Source organism: Cynoglossus semilaevis, chromosome 15, assembly GCF_000523025.1.
Source record: "Cynoglossus semilaevis isolate Cse_v1.0 chromosome 15, Cse_v1.0, whole genome shotgun sequence".
NCBI lineage: Eukaryota > Metazoa > Chordata > Actinopteri > Pleuronectiformes > Cynoglossidae > Cynoglossus > Cynoglossus semilaevis.
In genome coordinates this window covers 18,395,251-18,411,909 of record NC_024321.1, presented here as the reverse complement: position 1 = coordinate 18,411,909, position 16,659 = coordinate 18,395,251, and the positions used below count along the sequence as shown (strand labels likewise).

The 16,659-nt window shown below is 41.9% G+C and overlaps 2 protein-coding genes and 1 long non-coding RNA gene across 11 annotated transcripts in view; 1 reads left to right on the top strand and 2 right to left on the bottom strand.

The window, feature by feature from the left end:
• Positions 1–2,258, bottom strand: part of LOC103391315 (endothelin receptor type B-like) — an 11,565-nt gene extending 9,307 nt beyond the window's left edge. The window contains exons 1-2 of the mRNA XM_008327536.3: positions 2,169–2,258; positions 1,788–2,078 (exon numbers count right to left, since the gene is read on the bottom strand). The gene's annotated coding sequence lies outside the window, so the exon portion shown is untranslated. The remainder of the gene's footprint in view (positions 1–1,787; positions 2,079–2,168) is intronic.
• Positions 2,259–3,231: 973 nt separating this feature from the next.
• cysltr1 (cysteinyl leukotriene receptor 1) lies at positions 3,232–16,659 on the bottom strand. 9 transcript variants are annotated; one of them, XM_025063392.1, is made up of 6 exons: positions 16,469–16,536; positions 15,696–15,775; positions 13,590–15,616; positions 4,811–5,063; positions 4,182–4,301; positions 3,232–3,606 (listed from the first exon to the last, which is right to left on the bottom strand). In XM_025063392.1, exons 1-3 carry the CDS (start codon positions 16,519–16,521, stop codon positions 14,733–14,735), a joined length of 1,017 nt encoding a protein of 338 aa, XP_024919160.1. In that variant the 5' UTR covers positions 16,522–16,536; the 3' UTR covers positions 3,232–3,606; positions 4,182–4,301; positions 4,811–5,063; positions 13,590–14,732. The 9 variants fall into 9 exon arrangements, with proteins under 9 accessions (XP_024919160.1, XP_024919162.1, XP_024919158.1 ...); XM_025063394.1 differs by having other exon boundaries at positions 3,232–3,524; XM_025063390.1 differs by having other exon boundaries at positions 4,182–5,063.
• LOC112488233 (uncharacterized) lies at positions 3,551–5,490 on the top strand. The gene is made up of 2 exons (XR_003052081.1): positions 3,551–3,635; positions 4,031–5,490. It is a non-coding gene; the product is annotated as an uncharacterized LOC112488233 (long non-coding RNA).

Genomic DNA, 16,659 nt, shown 5'->3' with positions numbered 1-16,659 from the left:
TAACTGTGACCCGCCCCCACTCCACCCCCCCACTCCAGGTTCTAGGAATGAGGAGAGAGCAGAACAATGTGGAGGAGCAGGGGGTGTGGAACACTTCTAGGAAACATGGATGTGAACAAGAGGGCAGGTGGGCTAAAGATGGAAGCACAAATACAGGATCAAATCATTCATGAAAAGGTCGAGACGCAGATAAGTGACAGCGGGGGTGTACGGCACCGTTCAGGAGTCGGGAGAATAATGGGAGGAAACGCAACGCACAGGAAATAGTGAGTGATGAGGTAGCAGGTCAGAGAGGATGAGAGTCAGGGCAGTGACCTAAAGGTGGGGGTGGGGGCTTCGAAGGCTGCGAATCCGTCCAGGCCGCAGCTACAGCTGCCTCAGGTTTTACTGATGCTAAACAATTTTAGACTTTTATTTTGGAAAACATTTCAAATTCACTTTTTTTTTTTTACTTAAAGAATAATATATTTTTTTTCTTATATGTGTTTTGTAGCAGCGTCATTTCAACTCAACGGTTTTTCGTTTTTGATCCTGGTAGAGTAATTTGCGAGGTGTTCCCGTCGCATGACACGCTCGCAGTGACACGGCCCAGTCTTATACAAATGCAAATGAGCCAAAGCCACGGCCACGCTGAGAAGAGAAAGAAAGGAGACGGTGAACTCCCCATTAAACTTCTGCTCCACCGCCCATCCATGCACCGATGTTTCGTTTTAAAAGTTTGTTAAATACCATTTCCTTCAGCCGCTCCTCGGGGCTGAGTGCCTCAGCTTTAACCACGTCCAATAACCTCCTTTGTACCTCTGTGGCTGGTGTAAAGTCCTTTTGTTGGCCTCAGAGCAGTAAAGGTCCAATCATCCTCTCCATCAGGACCACACTCTGTTCATCCACAACTTTTTATTTCCGTCTGTGAAACTGCACGGAGACGGAGATATTGTCATTGGCTACGGCAGGAGGATTTGTGAGACCCCGGGGTCCGGCTGGTCCGCTCCTCAGCGGGCTACAACTTATTCAACAGTCCACGACCCGGAGGAGGTGCTGCAGTGGTGCGTGAAGAAAAACATCCCATTTGACATGCATAGCTGCAGTTACTGCAGATTAGCATACATGTGCGGTGACACAGAGGAGTCTCTGAAGGACTGTGGACGTCAAACCTTTTTTTTTTCTTTCTATTCCTTTGGCAGTGAAAAAACATGAACAGAAATAACGAGAAAAAACAAATAACTTCTATTCATTTGGCAGTAAAAAAAACATTAACAGAAATAACGAGAAAAAACAAATAAATAAAAATAATTATAATATCATCCTTGGGTCAGAACCTGTATCCAACTCGATAATATTCTTCTCACATAATAAATAATAAAAATGCATGTTTCATCTGTGTGCACTTCTATGTTAGGACATGAACCTGAAGTGCAGTTTTAAATGTGGAGAAAATGTGAAAATTACTAAAAAAAACCACAAACTTTTCATTTAATTATACCACTAATAATAATAATACCAATAAAATAAGTCATATTTATAAAAAGAATGAAGTTTAATTTCCTCGTTGAATAATTTGAGTGTAATAATAATAATACTAATAATAAGTATATTTACAGTACATATACACTGATATATTAACCCCAAAGATGGAAAAAAGGAAAAAAATATTTAAATAATCATAGTAAAAATACATTGTTGTGGTAAAAAAATATATTTAAATAATAATATATATAAACGTGATAAAACATTAGTAAGTTTCAACAGACGAACGAACTGATAATTCGATAGATTTTTCTGGAACTTACGAGTGACGTTATCGACTCGACTTCTTCCTGTCAATAATCCGACAGCCGTTTAATCGTCTTTGATTCTCCTTGGACTCAGATTGTTGTTGATGTTGCTCTGATGTTTTCCTCGTGTTTCCTCCTCCTCCTCTTCCTCCGCTGCTCCTCACTGTATCCACTGCTCCGTCTCTCCGACTCTGAAGCTCACGCGCGCAATCAGCACTTTTATAAAGTAGCAGCGGCTCGAACAGCCAATCACGTCCCGCAGCCTGCTGCCGAAGAGCCTGCAGAGAAGGACGTAAAAGCGTTGTCCTGACAAAAAGAGAAAACACTTTTAACCGCCATTTCCGATGTTTTTTTTTGTTGTTTTTTTGTTGTTCGTATTCTGATGACCTAGCCCACCACATGAGATGCTGCTGCCGCGGTCATGAGAACAGTTCTGCCTCAAGGTTTGACCTGCCGCTAGGTCAGAACACAAGATCCAGATCACTCTGGCTGCAAGTTATAAAAAAAAAAAAGAATTGTATAGGGCTGTTCAAAATCCGGATCACTCTGGCTGCAAGTTATATAAAAAAAGAATTGTATAGGGCTGTTCAACAGGGGGGTCGTGACCCCTGTGGGGTCCATGGCGGTACTGCTAGAGGGTCATGTACTTATTGATTGATTTAAAAAAAAAATAGGGCAAGCATTCTTGCCTTATAGCTAGAAGGTCACTGGTTCGATCCCGGGTCATTCTGTATGGTGAATGTTGGTGTGAATGATTAGTTTGTCTTTATAGGTGACCCTGTGGTGGACCGAAGACCTGTTCAGGGAGACGATCCCAAGGCTGCCCCCTGCTGGTTGGACTCCAACTACATCACGGCCCTGAAATGGATGATGATAGAAGATGAAAGAATGGATGTTAACAGGTATAGTATGAGCAGGTATTGTTAACTAATGTTTAAAATCACACCACCTAGTGGTCAAATTAAGTTCTTCTCTTACTCTGGGTGGATGGACGACTGGATGGACCCACAGACAGAGGGATGGATGGATAAAAAAATTCTAGAACTTGTGACTCACACATGCACATGTGAAACAAAGACACCAATCAGGATTTGTTTGTCAAACACCCCCTTGTTTCTGCCCCTGACCTACAATAGGTCTTTCTCTGGACCCGACTTCAGCCGCTCTATTTTAAGACCCGACTATTCCTGGAGCGTCACTTTGGTCATTAGCACAGTTCTAGCACTTATTAGTCTTCATTACCATCATCATCATCATCATCATCAACATCATTACTAACTGGCTCTGTGTGTGCGTACAGGTGTTTTATTACGTGTTATACAGTACGTTATTCAACCAGTCACTGGTTCAGGGTCAGCAGCAGGACGGACGTCTTCATGGACGTTTGTGTTTACTGTGTTTAAATGCAGTCATTCAAAGTCGTCTACTGCAGCGTGAACGTTTTGATCATAGCAGCAACTTTTTTTTAAACTGTGTAATTAACTGTGTAACTGTGATAAACTGTAACACATGATAAGCGACAAAAGCTCGATTCCTGCCCCTGGACAATAACAGTTGTGAGAGGCAGATAAACAGAGCTCAGCCTCTGATCTACTCACACACTGAAGTCACCACGGTACGGAGACATGCGGGTTCCGTCCCAGGTGGGTGTCCAGAGGGGGAGACCTGACAGTAGAAGGCCTTTGTCCAACCACGCAGCTCCCTGTGCCCTGCAGACGTGGCCTCCGTTTCTCAATAACTATCAGCACGTCTCTGTGTTTGCAGGGGAGTCATGAGGATTTAAATCACAGCGGCGACTGGAGATAAGTGCGCACATGTGAAAACAGACGAGGAGCTATGGAGAGTGGAAGACGTTCAAATGAAGTGAGGAGTTTGTCTTTCAGTTGAATGTTGTTTTTTTAAAATATAATTTAAAAAATATTTTAATTTAATTTATATTTATCAGAGACGAAGCAGTTAGACTGAAGCACAAATATAATAAATACAAATGCAATCCACTTCTTTTAAAATTCCTTTTAGTTTTTTTCACAAAAATAATTTTAAAAAATCAGATGGATCTAGAAAAGGTTCAAACTCAATTTTAAATCTCAAAATAATAATAATAAAAAAGTTCTCCCGCCACCCGTATCGCTCCCACACAGCTGTCTTTAATCTGACCACAGCCCTATAAGTGGAACGTCAGCCACATTTGTTTTCATTCTCTTCATCCTATTCACAAAGTCTGAATGTGTTTGTCTGTAAAATATATTTCGCTGAAGGTCACACACCCCTCTGTGTCAGCCCTCACCCTCGGATATTGAAAACAGTCGCCACGGTTACCTCGCTTAACCCTAACAGGAAGAGGTTCTCGATGAAAACAGCCAGGATCGAGAACATGTTGTAGGAATCGTGTCAATAAACGGGACTAACCTGGGACACGCCGTCCAATCGGGTTCATTCTACTCCCTGTCCAATCCCAGCCCGACCTGCCAGAGTCAGGTGACACCGGGACGGTTCTGCAGTCGCATCACAAGACCAACAGCAGCAGACCTACAGAATAAGACAACAACAAAACTAATAATAAAGTGCAGTGAATAAAGTGTCCGGCCCTGAGATCGACTTCAACACTGATCTTTGATCCAGATCGGTTCTGGTTCAGACTGGGTTCTGGTCAGTGTTCTGGACTGTAGTCGGCCGAGAAGAGACAGAGAATGTGGATGTTCTGTTCTGTTCATCAGGGCCGAGAACCAGCATTTGTTTGAAGAGGAGTGGAACAGTAATCACGTGTTGACATGTTTATGTCTCCTGTGGTCAATGCCAACAACAACAACTTTATAGTTTAAGAAAATGTTATGGTTTGACCCGGAGCCAAGTGTATGATTTTGAAACATAGGGAGGAGAAGTGAGTTCATCTGTATGTTTTCAAGATTATTGATGTGACGTTCAAGAATATTGTACTGCCGTTCGTTGGTTCTCAAAGTATGGCACGCAGACCGCTGCTGGGTCCAAAAACACCTACCAACAGAGATAAAGTTAAACACGTCATTGACGTTACTTACATATTTGCTTTATTGATCAGTGATGAAAATAATTGTGGGTCGCAGCCGAGGTCTACAACATCAGTGTGACCTGGTCCGACATCAGAACACGTCTGGTACGTCAGTGACACTGCTTCACGGTAACGTGATGACGTGAGCAGTAACGAAGACCAGCTACAGACCTGGACCGCAGCTCGTCAACACTCTGCTGTTAATAACGCAGTGAGCTGCAGATGTTCGCCGTGCAGATTTCCACGGAGGTGGATTTTCTCGTCTGGAAACAAAGAAGGAAAAACTGGACAGTAACATGAAGAGCAGCTGTTAGATTTTATACTTCATACCATGGAGCGACTCCAAGTAGCCAACGTTAGGAAATGTTTTTATTTTTATTCAATAATAACAACTTGGTTCCAAATGCTGTGCAGGAATTTTTATAGTTATGGTGGGGGTTTGGGGGAGGCAGCGTGCTGACAGTGTGCAAACAAACAGTAAATGTAGTGATTTGTGGATGAAAACCAGTCCAATAACTAAATAAATACTCTCACTTTTTCCCCCTCTTTTTGCAGCATTTTTCTTTTTTAAGTTTCAAACACAGAAGATTGTTCTCAATCTAACAATGCTGTTCCATCCTAACAGCAGGTTAATGTACCAAAATTACAAAAGTTTTCAGATTCACTGGTGTAATCAATATTATAATAAAATAAAAACTGAAAAGAACATTTTAAGTATTTGTACTACAACAGTCGACTGACCACTGGTCAGCAGATTTGAAATCAAACTGTCTGTAAATGTAATCACTACCCAGCAGTTTTGGCGGTGGCCTTTGACCTCAAGAGTCTTGATGATAACCCTGTCCACAAATCACTGCCGGGCACATGAACAGCACACGGGTCACTCCCACTGCGCCGCCGCCCTGCTCAGCCTGGGAACAGGAACAGGGACTTTCAGCTGACATCAACAAGTACTAGACCCGATGAAGTATCCGGATTATTATTGACCTGGACTCTTTACATGGAGCACAATGTCAGCGGCAGTGGAGGCCGCGCTCTCTTTTGTTTACTAACAATGTAAAGTCAGAGACAGCGAACGTCAAAGTCAGGATAGGTGGAAACTTCCTCTCTGCTGAGGACGCGTGCAGGAAACTTCTGGAACGATGTGATAGCGGGAACAGAAATGAAGTAATGAAGACGTCAGTGTTGTGTTTTTACAGTTGTTTATATTCTATACAGCTGTTTAGATACACCCCGAGGTGAAATATATATTTAGAAATATACTCCTCAGGAACGACTCACTTGTCTATAAGGAGATCGATTAACAAAGTGAATCTCTATTAATTTAATTGCACTGATGTCTCCCTAGATGTGTCAAAAAATCATGGGATCAAAAAAAGTGCAAATTATTAATAATTTAAGATGTTAATAAAAAATGTGAAAAGTTAAGGGTTAGCATAATCCAGTGGCTTCCTAAGTGGGTGAAGGTGGGGTTCGGGGGTCAGGGGTGGCACATCAAAATGAAGGGATTTCAACTCTATTTACTATTTTCTTCATCTGTTTATCTGACTGTATTCGATAGATACTAATAATGTAGGAATTACTGCATCAACCGAGTTCTGGTTCAACAGTTCCAAACAGTTCCAAGGCACAAGATGTTAAACTACCAGAGTTGGGAGCTTGACAATAGTCGCTGAAAAAAAAAAAGTCTAAAATAAAACTCTTTGCCAAAACAGAAAATAAAATGTGATTCAGATTTTCATACTGCATCAAGATGGACCACTGCAGCCAAGCAAGCAGATCTAATTAGCGTCAGTGTTCTAATTGGGCCCTGTGTGTTCCATTAGTGGTTGACACAAAGCTAACGTTGTTTTCCGCTCAGATCGGTTTTCCCACACATTTGTGGACCAGATATTTTACAACAGCTGATCCAATTCTTTCAACCCTTAAATTCAGGAGTGAAAAAAAACCTGTACTTGACGGACATTAAACACAACGTTCTTGTGAGTCGTGTGTTTTTGTGGATTTTATGCCTGTGTTTTGTTACAGACCTGATGACATCAGCGTTACATTCCCAAACCCTTTCCCTTTCATTAACTTCAACAACAACAAATCTAATCCTAAATCCCACTTCTTACCGTGATTCTAATCTGAACCTTAATTTATTGGTAACCACAAACCAAACCTCCAAATACGGTATAGTTATGGTGGGGGTTTGGGGGAGGCAGCGTGCTGACAGTGTGCAAACAAACAGTAAATGTAGTGATTTGTGGATGAAAACCAGTCCAATAACTAAATAAATACTCTCACTTTTTCCCCCTCTTTTTGCAGCATTTTTCTTTTTTAAGTTTCAAACACAGAAGATTGTTCTCAATCTAACAATGCTGTTCCATCCTAACAGCAGGTTAATGTACCAAAATTACAAAAGTTTTCAGATTCACTGGTGTAATCAATATTATAATAAAATAAAAACTGAAAAGAACATTTTAAGTATTTGTACTACAACAGTCGACTGACCACTGGTCAGCAGATTTGAAATCAAACTGTCTGTAAATGTAATCACTACCCAGCAGTTTTGGCGGTGGCCTTTGACCTCAAGAGTCTTGATGATAACCCTGTCCACAAATCACTGCCGGGCACATGAACAGCACACGGGTCACTCCCACCGCGCCGCCGCCCTGCTCAGCCTGGGAACAGGAACAGGGACTTTCAGCTGACATCAACAAGTACTAGACCCGATGAAGTATCCGGATTATTATTGACCTGGACTCTTTACATGGAGCACAATGTCAGCGGCAGTGGAGGCCGCGCTCTCTTTTGTTTACTAACAATGTAAAGTCAGAGACAGCGAACGTCAAAGTCAGGATAGGTGGAAACTTCCTCTCTGCTGAGGACGCGTGCAGGAAACTTCTGGAACGATGTGATAGCGGGAACAGAAATGAAGTAATGAAGACGTCAGTGTTGTGTTTTTACAGTTGTTTATATTCTATACAGCTGTTTAGATACACCCCGAGGTGAAATATATATTTAGAAATATACTCCTCAGGAACGACTCACTTGTCTATAAGGAGATCGATTAACAAAGTGAATCTTTCCTCAGGAACGACTCACTTTCCTCTCTTTAAGGAGATCGATTAACAAAGTGAATCTCTATTAATTTAATTGCACTGATGTCTCCCTAGATGTGTCAAAAAATCATGGGATCAAAAAAAGTGCAAATTATTAATAATTTAAGATGTTAATAAAAAATGTGAAAAGTTAAGGGTTAGCATAATCCAGTGGCTTCCTAAGTGGGTGAAGGTGAGGTTCGGGGGTCAGGGGTGGCACATCAAAATGAAGGGATTTCAACTCTATTTACTATTTTCTTCATCTGTTTATCTGACTGTATTTAATAGATACTAATAATGTAGGAATTACTGCATCAACCGAGTTCTGGTTCAACAGTTCCAAGGCACAAGATGTTAAACTACCAGAGTTGGGAGCTTGACAATAGTCGCTGAAAAAAAAAAAAGTCTAAAATAAAACTTTTTGCCAAAACAGAAAATAAAATGTGATTCAGATTTTCATACTGCATTCAGATGGACCACTGCAGCCAAGCAAGCAGATCTAATTAGCGTCAGTGTTCTAATTGGGCCCTGTGTGTTCCATTAGTGGTTGACACAAAGCTAACGTTGTTTTCCGCTCAGATCGGTTTTCCCACACATTTGTGGACCAGATATTTTACAACAGCTGATCCAATTCTTTCAACCCTTAAATTCAGGAGTGAAAAAAAACCTGTACTTGACGGACATTAAACACAACGTTCTTGTGAGTCGTGTGTTTTTGTGGATTTTATGCCTGTGTTTTGTTACAGACCTGATGACATCAGCGTTACATTCCCAAACCCTTTCCCTTTCATTAACTTTAACAACAACAAATCTAATCCTAAATCCCACTTCTTACCGTGATTCTAATCTGAACCTTAATTTATTGGTAACCACAAACCAAACCTCCAAATACGGTCGGACCCGCAAAATGTCCCCACAACGATAGTGTTTTCCCATAAATTCACCCTCACACTCACTTACACTCCCTCTCTCTCTCTCTCTCTGTTTTTGAAATCACGATTGTCGTTGCTTTCTTTTAAAACAGCTGCTGGAATGTACGACTGTTTTCTTTGGCTCCGAGTCTCAGTTCAACATTTATTGCAGGTTTCCCTTTATTTATGGAACATGTTTTTGTGGGTTCTGGTGGACCATATGTCTGGGCCACAGTTTGAAGACCTGTCAGGTATTTAGTGATGACCATCTCACTGAGCAGTTGTCTTACTGTGTATATATATAAATACTGTATACAGCTGTAAAATGACTGTGGAATCAGAATCCATATTTATGACCAAATACATTTACACATACAGGGGATTCTGAAAAATAAATACAAAAACATTAATGTGAAGGCTGAGATATAAAAATAAATACACAGTAGGGACAAAAATGTAAACAAAGACCGGTGGGTTGATGTTATTTACCAACCCATGGTCTGGGGACTGGTGCAGGTCCGTAGGTCATTTAGTACCGGGTCACAGTGGGACTTGGTACAGGTTGTGGACGGCTAGTATAGTATGCTATTAATTAGGCTACGCTAACAGTCATTCATAAAAGATGACACGTTATTACCGGACAACCGTCCCTGGTACAAAAAAGGTTGTGGACTGCTAGTATAGCATGCTATTAATTAGGCTACGCTAACAGTAACAGTTCTACTGTTATTGTTCATCTGCCCCGATTCTGATGCAGTGGTGGCAATAATGAAGCAGCAGGTGGCGCTCACTAACTGATGAACTAACTAACGAGACAGGAGGGATGCGATTATTAATTACGGTCACTGGAACGTGTTGAACTCCAGAACCATTAGCATGGCAGCTAAACAGATGCTAATCACCAGTTATTCAGCAGCTCAGACAAAAGGGGCCCAGTGGAGTCTGACCCTCTTTCTGTTCCAGTCCTAATTGGACCAGTGATGGCAGCAGAGTGAAAGAAACTGCTTACACATAATTAGATAAACTTGAGTGTCTCATCAATGGCCGGCATTGATGAAGATTTTGGGGTCAACGAGGGCTACATGCAGGAGCAGACCAGCGTTAGGGAGTTAGGCCTGATTCTCTCTGCTCCAACAAGAGGAGGTTTCCTGTCCTCCTGGTGGGGACAACAAGCAGCCCATTGTGTGGAGCAGAGACAGAGAGAGAGAGAGAGATTGTTGTGGGTGAGGGCGAGTTCTGACGATGACCCAGTGAAGAGTCCGAGACGAGGTGTTACCCTTTGGTTGGAAGTGAGGACAATTGCTACTTGAGGGAGAAAATAAACAACGTTGCACCAAGCTGCGCCCCACATGAGAGTACTCCAGCCTTATTTTTAACTCACCGCTCCAAGTCTGTTGACACTTGTTTGAATCCTACACACAGTTCGACTCTGACCAGCCGGTAAAAGAGCACGATAATGAGATTTCCTTACACTTTTATAAATAAATACCAGACGACGAAGAAATGTACTGTAGGCCTGGAGCCCAGTTTGAGCACCAAACGAAAGTGACTGTGAACGGAGGTGCCGGTCCTTTCTGCATGTTACACGTACAATTTTGTTGGCCTTCGGAGACTTTGTCGATGCAAGTCCCAACAGATGAATAGAGCAGTACCACCGGAAACCACTAGGGGCAGTGTTGCACAATATAACTCATGTGTTCTTATACAGAAGAAACTCAAAGAAAAAGACAAGGAAAGAACAACAACTGACACCTGTCTGGACCAGGGACATGGATTCTCTGTCCACATGCTGCTTTGTCTCTAATGTCCACACAGACCACCACTGTCTCTAATGTCCACACAGACCACCACTGTCTCCTCTGTCTCTAATGTCCAAGGCAAGAACAAGGCAAGAACACTAACCACTCTTCCACTACTTGGCCCAGCAACAGTAATCAATATGTGATTTATAATTTATAAATTATAAATGTAGAAGACAACGATTAGTCACTGATGTTTCTTCCGTCGCTCCTGTCCTAAACAAACAGCAGACGGACTAAAGACGGAGACCGAGGACAACAGATCGGTTCTTATGTTGTCCAGTGAAACAGAAAGCAGTGACGCTGTGATAACAACATGGAGTCAGGTAAACTGAGGAGCCTTTCTCTGCGTGTGCGTCACGGAGCAGCCAAACGTCCGATAATGAACAAACGACTTTAAATATGTCATCGCTGCAGACGGAACACAAAAACAACCAACGTCCTATGGTTGGATGTTGGCCTCCACTGCTGGTAGGTGAAAGATTAAGGCAGCTGGGGGGAGGTGGAGTTGAACGGGGGGAGGGAAGAGGGTCTGTTGGATAGCACATGATGTGAAAACAAGACCAGTGGGAGGCGTTATTGTCTGTTTTTCATGTGGAGGGACCAAGTAAATAACAGATGTCTGAGGAAAGGCTTAAATACTGCCTCCAGTGGACGTGGAGACTCGTGTTAATCCACCTGCACTGCCTCCAGTGGACGTGGAGACGTGGAGACTCGTGTTAATCCACCTGTAATGAGCTGTTTGGTCAAATGTCATCACAGCAACAACCACGTCCTGCTGCTTTAACCTCTGACCTCACGTTACGGAAGTGAAGAAAAACAGTCTGCCTGGACTTTTGAAGACGTTTACCAGGACGTGTCTAAAATGTCATGTGACCACGTGATGTAGACAAAATAAATGAGCACAGGCATGATTCCACACATGCACACATAACATGTCAGTTTCACAGAAACAGAACTCTGCTTTGCAGGAATCACATGGCGTGACGTCAGCAGAGTCACACAGACGGCAGCGAAATGAAAAAAAGAAAACGTTCAGTGTTGATGATCCCAGATTACGTTCAAGCCCAGCGTCAGCCTCACCGACTGTAACAAACACCAGGACTGTCGTCCTGCCTAACACCACTAATAATCCACAAATAATTAATTTGGCGCCGCCTATGGGGCATAGAGATATTGCAGTTATAGTGCAGTGAGGAAGTAAATTATATTTGTAATAATTAGTATACAAAATACAAAATAAAGTTCCAATAACAGGCAAATAAGACCTACCATCTGCAACCTGAACACTAAAATTTCAGCATAAACTTAAGCGTAGAGGTCGATTTTAGCTCACTAACCCAGAACTGTGCGTTAGCTGAATTACTTGTTACTCATCATACTACTTGAACAACTGCAATTTGCTAAGAAAATATTCCGTATGGTCCATAATATTTATCCTTTTTTTATTATTAGTTTAACCTGCTAGAGGAAATTGGGTCAGCTATACTATGAATAACTGTGAGGATTTTTTTTTCATACTGAAAACTCAGTTCAACCCTCACTGTCTGCATGAAATATAATAATGATAATAAAATGTCAATAATTTTTAACATTTAGCATTTGTTTCATATTCACGTCCATATAAATATGTACTTTAATGTACCTGTAGTACTCCTCTAAGTCTTCATACTACTGCAACCACTAAAACTGACACTATAAATACAAATGTATTTGCGGCTCTTGGTGAATTTTCTTTGGTGGTAAAATGCTACAAACGTCGAATGATTCAGACCTCTTTTCCAGAACTAACAGCGTTTACCCGGGACTTTCCTCACTGCCGCCGCCGTTCTGGTCGGTGTTTCTGCTGTGAGCTTCACTCACCCTGCCACTGCAAGATTCCCATCTCAAAGATAGCTTTGATTTGCAAATGGAAAAACAAAGATGTTTTTGTTGCAGTAGAATAGGGAGACAATCATGTGCTCGATAATATCTGTCTATGAAGTGGAAACACAGAGGTGTCCTGTGTTCCTGTGACCGGTCGCCTCACCCCCTCAACCCCTCTCCCTTTCTGCTGCCAGGCTTTTTTCCCCATATAGTTTATTTAGTCATGTCGCCCAAACAAAGGCATGCATGTAAAGATCTACGGACACATAAATAAAAATAATAAACTGTTGAATAACACGCTAGCAACAACTCCAATCACAGCTGATTATAAAACAAATAGGGTGGGAGCGGGGGCACTGTTTGATGAGCGAGAAGTGGTATTTTAAAATATGTGGAAGTGTGACACTTAGTGGACGAATGTTTATTTTGATCAGGCGAGGGCGGGGCACTCTCGGGGCCCTTCACCGTTCATAACCAAAACAGAACGTAGTAGTTAATGTAGTTGTTTTCTGTCACCAACGTCAGTCAGTTTAACTACCTTGTTATGGAGTGGTTTCTGTCAGTTACAGACAATATGTATTTAACATATATGACTACCTGAAAAATGAGCAGCTTATTGTATCAATTACTACGTCAACCCCAGGGTTTCATTGTGTTGTAATAACTTGTTCTACCATGAGATGGCAGCATAACCATATTGACGTTGATTCCCTGGTCTAGTTCGGTCATTCCTTAAATTAATCTTACGACACATTGAAAAAATAATAATTATATTACGACACATTGAATTTATATATATATATATATATACTTTTATTTTTCTGTTTTGTCTACACTAGTCTGAACGAGTTATTTACAGTGGAGTCAGTCACTCAACCATGTTTGAACTTTGTAGAGTTTCACCTCGTCACACGTTAACATACAGTATGTACACCAGAGATGCCTCGTCTCTTAGTGTTGGCGCCACCTTTCGTCACAGTCGTGTTCTTTCACCCGTGATTCCACAATCACGCCCCTTTCACTCATGTGCGATTTATCGAAGCTCTCTCCTCACTTCACTCACCCACAACTTCACTCTCTCCTCACTTCACTCACCCACAACTCCACTCTCTCCTCATGTCACTCACCCAGTTTGTCGAGTCTCCTAATCCTGTTTGAACTGTTAGATCCTTGTCCACACAGACCGGACTCCATCTGAATTTTCTAATACGTTTCACTGTTTATACAGATAAGCTCAAAGGGGAAAAAAAATTATTTGTATATTATATATATATACACACACACACACACAGACATATATATATACACACACATATATATAAATACAATTACAAATCATCACATTTAATACTATTTTCATACATGGGAATGCCCGGTATACTGTTAACTTTAGGGACCTTTTAAGTATATACAATAAAGACCTTACAGCAAGAAGAAAAAAAACCTCAGTGGACAGTGATTATTATAAATATGATTATCATATTATTACAGGCATAAGAATGTTTAAAAGATGTCTGCAACACACACAAAAGACTGACTGAGACACGACAAAAAGAGGAAACAAAAACAATGTGAGCATCGTCATTTCAAACAGACAGAGTCGGACTGAGAAGATGATAATCTTGCAGAAAGCGCTACTCTACCAACGAGGAACCGCAGATGCTGCACAGACCAGAACAGATCAGAACTCTGATGTATCAGAGTTTTAGCTGGGTCAGCTTTTCTCCGACTCCGTCTCTAGAAGAGGGAGTTATGTTCTAACCTCTTCCGAACTTCTGGCGCTCTAGAACCAGCGCCCAGTCAGTGCAGCAGCCAATGGCTGAGCTGTTACCGACATGAGGTATGTGCATGCATCAGAAATGTAGCCAATCAGCGTGGTTAAATCTGATTATTTAAGGGCGATTTAATTGTGGCTGCAGCCAAGTCTCTCAGGTGACAGAGTGGACCTCCGCCACCAGAGGTCACTGGTGTAACAGTCAACAGCCCCGGTGTGTAAAAAATGTGTAAATCTGACTTAGTAATTCGTTTACATGTTTAGTTTCAAATGTAAAACTTGTGTTTGTGCACTCCCATTGACTTTTCTGTGAAAGTAGTTTAAAACTTTAATCTTATCTTCAGTAGATGCATGCACACACACACACGTAAGGCAGCGAGAAGAAGAACAAATATGAATCAATATTGACGACGAGGCTCAGGCTGTAATCTGATAATTTGAAATCAAAAAGCTTCCGTTAGATCTTGAACTGGAACGTGTTGTGTCAACCGTGAGGTCACATGGTCTGACTCTCCTCTCTCTGCTGCAACTTGCCTTTTCCCGATATCCTAAACGAGGACACGCGCTTGCGGAAACTCTCCCCGGAGAAAAAGTAGAGCAGAGGGTCGAAGCAGGTGTTAGCGGCCGCCAGGCTGAGCGTCACCACCACGGACTTCTGCATGCCTCTCTGATACGAACAGGTGTCGTACGGGGTTATGAGGTACAGGTGAACGGTGCGTTGTATGTGGTACGGCATGAAGCAGATCAGAAAAGTAAGCAGGACGATGACAATCATTCTGATGGCCTTGGAGCCTGTCTCACTTTGACGACGTGCAACATTGTTGCGAGACACGAGGACGCGGACGATGCCCACGTAGCAGATCAGGATCACCAGGAAAGGCACGACGAAACCGACTACCAGAGCAAAATAGTTCATTTTTTTTAGTTTCTGCAGTTGTTGTGTACTACTTGGAGGCTCAAAGCATTTGGTTTTATTAGTGACCGGGTCGAATTTCTCTCCAGACATGAGAAAGGGGGTGCTGGACACGGAGATAAACAACCAAATGCTGACACACACCAGGCGAGCGCGTTTCACCGTCACAAGACGCATGTTCTGCACGGGGAAGACGATGGCCATGAAGCGGGTGACGGACATGGCGGCCATTATGTAAATACTGCAGTAGAGGTTTACGTAGAGAGTGTAGGAGCTGATGCGACACAGGAAGTCCCCAAGGTCCCACTGACCCTTTTTAACATAGTAGAGAACCCTCATAGGCAGCGTCAGAACAAAGAGCAGGTCCGACATGGCCAGGTTCATCATGTAGATGTGAAACGGAGAGTTCTGGCTTCTCGTTTTTATCAGGACCACCAGGGCCAACCCGTTCCCCACCAGGCCGACCACTGTGATGATGGAGTAGGTTGTGGTGTAAACCCGGTTACGGAAGTCATCTATGGTGGAGCAATTACTGTTGTTCCCTACCATGACGTCTGTCAGATTTAGTTGCTCCATCAGGGTGTGTGTGCCAGCAGGCCGCGAAGTTCTGAGGTCTTTGGATCGAACTGAGGAATTGAAAATCATTTCACATATTTTTACAGGATCAATTACAGTTACTTCCATCTTTTATTTTTCTCTTTAACTCCCTTGTTTTGGTAAAAATCCATTACGATCATTTCAGCTCTTAAAAGGAAGGAAGTAGTGCTTTGTTTGAAATATTTACATATACTATATACATTACAGAATCATGTATAATTCCACACAAAAAAAGCAGTTCACTGTTGTAATACCTGTTACAACACAGGAAAGACCTTTGATTCGACTTTGTATGAAACAACGACATTTCACATCTAATCTTCATCATAAAAATTATATAAAAAAATGTCTGTTCTGTTATCAGAATAAAAAACATCTGATAGGTCGGACCTTAAAGGGTCCGACCTATCAGATCTACAGGCTCTATTGACTTGGTTGAATCATAAATATTAAATATCATCAACCAGGGAGCCAACGCACAGGACGGCTGGAGAACCACATGCGGCTCAGGAGCCACGGGTTTGCAAACCTCTGCATTAAACAATTAATAAACACTTAACCTATGATGACAACCAATCAGGTTGAGTTAATATATATATATATATATAATATATATATTTCAAAAGTCTATAATCTCATTCGATGTTAATTTCATAATGCGATCATTTTTAGTGTTAAATTAAATTGTTAACTTATTATTTCTCTTGTTGGTGTGAACTCACGTGAATTGTTTGCCTTCACTCTGTTTACGCTGCTCAAACACCGACACTACCATGCGCTGTACTGCCAACAACAGTAAGTACATGAAGCATCTCCATTATTTGAACCCGAAGTGAAGGTCACACAGAATAAAGCAGACTAAAGCTCGTCTTACCACCGCGTGGTGAACTCCTGGGACGGTCAGCGGGCCGGC

Coding starts and splice junctions, on each gene's coding strand:
- cysltr1 (XM_025063389.1), bottom strand. CDS start 16,521: ATGGTAGTGTCGGTGTTTGAGCAGCGTAAACAGAGTGAAGGCAAACAA. Junction 15,776..16,468: donor AGTGAAGGCAAACAATTCAC/GTGAGTTCACAC, acceptor TCAATTCCTCAG/TTCGATCCAAAGACCTCAGA. Junction 15,617..15,695: donor TAAATCTGACAGACGTCATG/GTAGGGAACAAC, acceptor CCATCATCACAG/TGGTCGGCCTGGTGGGGAAC.